The 7,657-nt window shown below is 44.6% G+C and overlaps 1 protein-coding gene and 1 pseudogene across 1 annotated transcript; both read left to right on the forward strand.

Moving 5' to 3' along the window:
* Positions 1-523: 523 nt before the first annotated feature.
* Positions 524-3,337, forward strand: LOC149362789 (uncharacterized; annotated as a pseudogene).
* Positions 3,338-4,019: 682 nt separating this feature from the next.
* LOC149362790 (uncharacterized) lies at positions 4,020-6,499 on the forward strand. The gene is made up of 4 exons (XM_089569816.1): positions 4,020-4,262; positions 5,354-5,525; positions 6,105-6,253; positions 6,333-6,499. The coding sequence occupies exons 1-4, from the start codon at positions 4,103-4,105 to the stop codon at positions 6,497-6,499; spliced, it is 648 nt and encodes a 215-aa protein (XP_089425942.1). The 5' UTR covers positions 4,020-4,102.
* The last annotated feature ends 1,158 nt before the right edge of the window (positions 6,500-7,657 follow it).

A 7,657-nucleotide genomic window follows, 5' to 3' on the forward strand; every position in this document is an offset into this window, starting at 1 on the left:
AAGAGTTGAGCTGAAGTTAAGGATAACGGAGTGAGCTATGGAAAGAAAATTGATACATGTAAAGTTAAGAGACCGGAAGCTGCTAGAGTAGGTGGGGGAACAAACGCGGGTTAACGACATCCCCGTTGAAATCAAGAGAGTGAAATGGGCTTGGGCAGTGCGTGTAATGCGAAGCAAAGATAACCGCTGCTCTTTAAAGGGAGACTGAAGCGGTTTTCGAATCAGCTAATCTTCTAGGGTTTTGAAGTAGTGTCGTAGCTGATCACGCCTGTAAAGTTATTTTTTCGATTTTGGCTAAAACAGTGGCGCAATCACCAATTGTAAGCGCGATGTTTAAATCTCCCGCGTCCCGCACGACCGCAGGTGAGGAGGATAGCGGAGAGAGAAACCTCGTCCATGTCGGCGAACGTGACGTCATTTTGAGGAGTCGGAGACCGTCCCGTCACCCGCGCGCGCTTTCAGCGCGCGTTGTTCCTCGTTTAAGCCAAGTTTTGAGCACCCGACAACGTGCAGGCGATCTAACATGCGGTACTGCTCTGTATTCGGGTGTACGAGCACCTACGGCCGCGATGATGTCGTCTTCCACACTTTCCCGAAAGATCAAAAGCTCGCAGCGCAGTGGGTCGTTGCTGTGAAGAGGGACAATTTCAAGCCGACCAAAGCAAGCGCACTCTGCTCGAAGCACTTTCGTGACAGCGATTGCGAGCTGAGCTTGTCCCTAATGCGATCGGTAGGGGTTTCTGTTAAAGGGGCACGGCTGAAACATGACGCGGTTCCTTCGATATTTTTGCACAAATGAAGCGCGTCACCACCGCCAAGAAGCGCATTTGCGAAAAGAAGGAAACATAAGGTGAGTGCTTCTACTTCACTACTTTGCGGAAATTCAGGTCTCATCTGTGTGTGAAGCTTTGCATGAAGCGTTGACCGTGATTACCACACGCGGAGCCGACCCCGCGATGGGACAAAGCTGCGCCGCGCGGCTCTATACTAGCGGGTTTACTTTTCTCGCGCAAGGGGATATGCTATAAAAACCCGGCGTTGCGCTAAAAATCACGTAACTCATCAACGAAACACCGATGATGATTATTCGCGTGCGCACGAGACGGGCTACTGAGAAAAGCCCACTGCTGTGCCTGACATGATCGCGGAGCCCCTGCGGAACACTGGCGCGGCCAGGTTGGCCAGGTCTGAGGGCGCGCTGAGCGAGTTTCGGTTCGACGCGTCGAAGCAAAGAAGTATCGAAGCTGTTCACATGCGGCGTCGTGATTTCCTGCCCGTTGCTGCTTCGTCGTGGATCATTAGTTACGCGATCTGAAACGAAAATACTCAATAGAAGTCTGTCTGGTTGCGGGTGCATTTCAAGTGAAAAATGAAATGAAATACGACGTTACGAAACCTAGTCCGTCATAGGGGAATAGCGGGGAGGTACAGCGCATGCGCAAGACAACAACGCCCCTCAGGCAATGGTTCAGCACATGTGCACTGGCGCCTCAACCGATAGGATCATCCTATTCTAAAACTGTCCAATTACGACGTGTTTACGCAAATGCGATTCGATGATCACCTGACAGCCGAGAACGACATCACATATGCGGTTTTCTCGCCTTCATGGGAAAATTTTGAGAGTAAAGAGCAATTCCACAAATTCAGTACGCATTTTATCCTTTCAGGTTCTTGCAGAACTGCTTCAAGAAGGATCAACTATGGAAACACTTGATCCAGAATTGGACAGTCCCTCTGGTAACCAAACAGGTAATGATTCTACATTAAGTCTGAACATTTAGTTATACATGGCTATCCCGTGCATCAAATCTTATCTCAGTCTGTGTTGCAGACGTCACAACAGAAGCTGAAGCAGATTTTTGTGCAATGTCACATGAAAACTTTGGTGAGGAAAACTCGCCAAGTACCCTCGCTCTCACAGGTAATGACCAATATTCAGCAAGCACAGTAATGCAAGGCATTGATCCCTTACACATTACATGATAACCTGCTCATTATTGCAGATGCAGCACAATATTATGGGCCACTGGAGGTCAAACTGACCGAGTCCTGTGACAGAAGACACAAGTGTGTCCAAGCAATGGTGCGGCCAGCGACACAAAGCACAGCTGTACAGGCATGTGTGAAAAAAAGCATGGCATCACGCCGCACTCAGACAAAACCGCAAACTGTATCTATCGGTATGTGCCTCTACATTGAGCGTGCATTTCTGATGCATGCATTTGTGCAGTAATGATGGGGGAGGGGGCAAAGCACTATAAAGATTGTCAGTTCTAAAAATTCTGCATATTCCATGTTGCGTCCAGTGGTAATAAATAATAAATGCACCTGCACATATCGCACGACTTTTAGGCATTCAGGTTGGTAGCCCCATGATAGATGCAGCCACTCAAAAGAGCATGCCGACCCAAAGAGAGGCCAGCGAAAGCGACGATGACAGCACAGAAGACGAAGGAGCCGATCAGAACTACGATGATGAGGACTACAGCCCATGTGAAGAATTTGAAGAGAGGTATGTTATTTATTAGCAGTATGACGAAAAGCTAACAGTACGCTTAAAATGCTGTTTGCCCTACTTTTAATGTGGTGCCATAAACATTCACTCCAAATTTTTTCATACAAGCTTGCATGTTTACGCTGTCCAGTGCGATTGAAAATTTGCCTATTCTTTTTCAGGCTAGGGATGTGCTGGAAGCTGCACAGATGAACCTGGAAAAAGAATTTTTTTGGTGCAGGAGAAGTACCTGCGAAAACTTTTCGAGTTGTGCACAGAGTGCCTCGCACCTCGTACAGTCTCATTCGAGTGTGAAGGCACACGTTTAAAGGTTTATGGGCAATGTGCATCTGGTCATTTCATTTACTGGTGCAATCAAGGCATCACAAAACAGCAGCCGATACTCAACCTGAAGCTTTGCGCAGCAGTTCTCTTTTCCGGAAGCAACCCAACAGCTGTGCTTAGAATGCTGGCTTCAGTTGGTGTACCGGTTGTGAGCAACAGGACATTTTTTTGCAATCCAGCGTTCATATCTGTGGCCTGCAATTGACAGGGTAAGAAGTCATCGTGAAGAAGTTTCCAGCTTTTTTTGCATGGCCAAAGTTCAATGCGCACTATTTTTTTTTTCAGGTTTGGAAAGAAGAGCAGAGAAGTCTGCTGCAAGAGCTGCAAGGCCAACAAGTAAAACTTGCTGGAGATGGACGGGCTGATTCACCAGGATATAGTGCTAAATATGGCACGTATACTCTGTTGGACGTTGAACGCCACAAAGTCTTGCATTCTGAAGTTGTGCAGGTGCGTTTCCACTTTGCTACAACAAGATTCTGTAAATTTCTATAGTTCACTAACGCTGACAAATGAATTGTAACACAACACTTAAATATCATGAATTCTTTCTACGGCACACGCATATTGTGGGTTTAGCTTTGAATCCCCATGCTGGTAGATGAACGGTTTATGGGGGTTTAATGTCCCAAAGCAACTCAGGCTATGAGGGATGCCGTAGTGAAGGGCTCCAGAAATTTTGACCACCCGGGGTTGTGCATTGACATTGCACAGTACATACGCCTGAAGCATAAGCACGGGACTGCCATTGTTAGCAATACAAACAGTCATTTTCGTAAAAAATAGTAACAGCTGGGAAGCAGAGGCCTCAATACATGCAGTTTTTTTTTGAATTGGTAGACATGCAGCGCATCAAACTCAATATCCTTTGCCATTATCATTCCAGAGTCTAATGATGCTGGCGGCAGCTGTCGCATGGAGTTAGAGGGCCTGAAACAAGGCCTTGCTTTTCTGGAGAGTGAGAACATCAACGTTACAGTGCTGGTGACCGACCGTCACACACAAATCAAGTGCTTTCTTCGCAACAACAAATCTTCAATCACCCACGAGTTCGATGTGTGGCACATAGCAAAAGGTATCCAGCAGCTGCAGTTTTACGGTGGCTGCTGATAAAATGTTATTTTCAGCGCATTTATGGAATATATCATGTTCAATTTATATCTAATATGTCTTTTAGGTGTCACCAAGAAGCTGCATACCGCTGCGAAACAAAAGAGCTGCAACGAACTTGCACCTTGGATTAAGTCTGTGTGCAACCATATGTATTGGGCGGCAGCATCCAGCAAAGGCCAAGCACAACTCATTGTGCCCAAATGGCTGTCCCTTCTTAATCACATAAGGGACATCCACACACACGACCAGGCATCATTCCCCACGTGTTTGCACGGTGACTTAGCACCCAAGCAGTGGCTCAGAGAAGGTATATTGCATTTTGCATTGAAAATACGGCAAAGGCCCCACTGAAGCATAATTAGTAACATCTAACTACGATATATAAAATTACAAAATTCCAGTAAGAGAGGGTGTCAGGAAAGAAGGCACAATCTCTAAAGTACTATTCAATGCGTGTTTACGGAAGGTATTTACAAACCTCGAATGAGAATAACGGACGATAAGAGTTAATGGAGAACACCTTTGCAATTTGCTGACGACACTGCCTTGCTAAAGAACTCTCAACAAACTGCAAAGCATGATCGATGACCTTGACAGGCAAACAAGAACAGTGGGTCTGAAAGCTTTATGCACAGAACTTAAGCAAGATTCAACAGCCTCTGAAGGGAACAGTGGTTATACGATAGGTACCGAAGCCTTAAAAGTGGGAAGGGAAGAGATCTAATTAGTGTAGGTAATTACTGCAGATCCATACCATGAGAGTGAAAGATATTGGATAATAAGAATAGGGCACAGTGCATTTGGCAGGTATGCTTATACCATGAATGGTAATTTACCGGTATCCCTCAAGAGGAAATTGTACAACAGCCGTGTCTTACCAGTACTCATGGCGGAGAAAAAAAATTAACGAAAAGGGTTGAACTTAAACTGAGTACAATGCTGCAAGCTGCAGAAAGCGAGAAGAGTAACATTATGATATGAAGAGAGCAGAGTGGGTCGGTAAACAAATTCGAGTTAGCGACATCCTAGTAGAAACCAAGAGCAAATGGCAGGGCATGCAGTGGAGAGGCTGCACAACTAATAGTCGTTGAGGGTAACAGACGGGGTTCCAAGATTTTAGCAACCTGCGCAGAGCAGCAGGATTTCAGGATTTACATGATAAGCTTCATGAACTAAATAAATAACATTTGTTTAAATTTCTTACATACAACTTCTTACAGTGCACCTCAAATTCCAGTGTGTTTATTATAAGTATAAAAACTCATAAGATGCTCATTACTTAATACGAGTTTATTTACAGGTGCGCTGAAATGCAGTTTAACTGGTTGATTCACGAGCATACAGCAAGCCACACGTTTAGAGCTTTACAAAAAGATGACAATGACTGTTTCTTTCTAGAATCAAAGGCTTTCCAGAAGCTTCGAGACGTTGCAATGTCTAAAGCCCTTCTGCAAGACATGCCACGGCTGTCAACAGGATACCAAACTTATGGATTAGAGGCTTTTCATAGCCTTCTAGTGCATTTTGCACCGAAGACCTACCATTATTCATATTCTGGAATGAGGGCTAGGTAAGCTGTCTTCTGTCTGCTTTTACGTTGAGAAGACACCAATATCACAAAATAATTATGAACGTTGGCGCAAATGTTAAACATGCATCTGTAGAAAAAGTGAAAGGCATGTAGGTGTGTGCCACAACTATGTGAAAAGGTGCCCACTTTAAATTAGATTTACTGAAATTTTCAATAGCTGCATCTTTTCTTACATCTTCTAAACAGATTTAAAAACACATTTGACCGAATCAGAAGGGATTCTACATGCCGACACTTTTTGAGCATGCAGAGTGCCTGCTGTGTTCACCATGCAAGCACTGCATTTTCATTTTCAATCCGCCTGGAAACTGAGGTGACGCTTTGTTTGCACAGATCTTCACAAGTAGCACTATGCTTTGTCACAGTGTTTTCATCATGCGTGCTCATGGTACTTTCAAGCACTAATTGCTGGCATGGCGTTATGCTTAACATCCATCAGTGACCTCCTATTGTCGCATAATCTTTATAGTTAGACTGTTTACATGGGTTACAAGTCCTGAGGGTGAACGTTTGCGGATACCCTTTTCACATATGGTCCTGTTTGTTTAACTTTTTCAGGACTCAACTCGCTGCACTTCACTACAATGAAAACAGTGGACGTGGTCAGGCACGCACAAAGGATGGCACACTTCGATGGTGTGTGCGTTACCCAAAGGCAGCAGGTGGTGACCCAATAGCTTGTCCAATCAAGGAGCCACCCACTCATGGTAAGCTTGCACCACCTAGTTTATTTGATCACGAAGAAAGTGAATATTGCACAACCTATGAGATAAAATGCTCACACAGGCTACGTCACACGCCTCCTCGACATGATTGTGGCTATGGCTGAGAGCATGGAGCCTCAGGAGAGGAAAACTGCTCCAGAATCTCGACCGCCACTCAGCAGCAGCTTTCCAAAGGTCCCAAAGAAGAAGGTGGTTGAGGAAAGAAAGTCAAGGTTCAACAGACAATGAGCAGTTTCACATGACATGCAGAGAAAGTACTGGTAAGTAGTATGGGGGTTTACCTGATGTCCAAAATCTGAATGTGAGTTGAGCAGCCAAAGCCCTTGAGAAACTGTGACAGGTAAAAATATATAGCAAAGGATATGATGACATGCACTGTATACTTTAATAAGGGGAACCAGTTACTAAAATGTTTGGTTCATCAAAAACAAAATGAAAAGCAGATATCACTAAACACAAGAAGGCAGAGTAGAATCATGCAGCCACTAGAAAGGATGCAGACCACTGTGCACAATATGCTGGGGATTGCGCAGATTATACGGGAAAAGAATGCAACCGTGATAACCGCTTTAGTGCCTCTATTTTCTCAATAGCATTTGTTGTTTCTTTAGCTTTTTTTCATTTTTCTGTTTTATTGCCACTGTTCATATCTGATTCTGTTGCACTTTGTTTGGAAAGGGGGGAGGGGTCAGTTTTTGCAATCTTTTCATGTTAGTATAACCATTAACCTGCTTCTCTCCTACCTGTAGGTCACAGGCCCCATGGCCAGACAAGAGGCCTTTGAAGCCCAAGAGTCCCACCTTCCCACTCGCCTCACTCCACACCCCATCATAATCCTAGTCCCCCCTCTTTAGAGTGAAGGGCCTATACAACCCCTGCCAATGATGACCGCACTTGACCCGACAAAGACAAGTCCTCTTGTTGGAACGTCCGTCGCTGGACTGAGGCTCTTCCTTCATTTTAATTTTTCAAGATTTCCGTCTGCCGTACTTCTTATCTGCCACTATAAAAGATGAACCAGCGCACTAATGCTACTTATTTAGCAGCCAATGCTGTCTTCCAGAAAATATTACCAGTGACCATAAGCTAAATGACACACCATAAGCTAAATGACAGTATCTCATGTGCATGATCTTAAAAGCTTTATGCTTCTGCATTTCTTGACAATTTGCAGGTTAGCACAAAAGAGAACTTCAATCACTTTGTCTAGTGTGCTTCATGGAATGGTCATTTTGTTTGTCAAAGCAGGCAAAAAATTTTTCTTGGCACCTATCTGCTCTGCATTTGTGCGGTAAACATGTAGTTGCAATTTTTTGGACCTGAGTGACTGGAAGGGCAATGATGGTGAAGGAAGTGGCACAGGGCACTTTCACACCTAGTAGTTCA

This window comes from Amblyomma mixtum, chromosome 2 (assembly GCF_055824585.1).
Source record: "Amblyomma mixtum isolate Tamu chromosome 2, ASM5582458v1, whole genome shotgun sequence".
In the NCBI taxonomy this organism is placed as follows: domain Eukaryota; kingdom Metazoa; phylum Arthropoda; class Arachnida; order Ixodida; family Ixodidae; genus Amblyomma; species Amblyomma mixtum.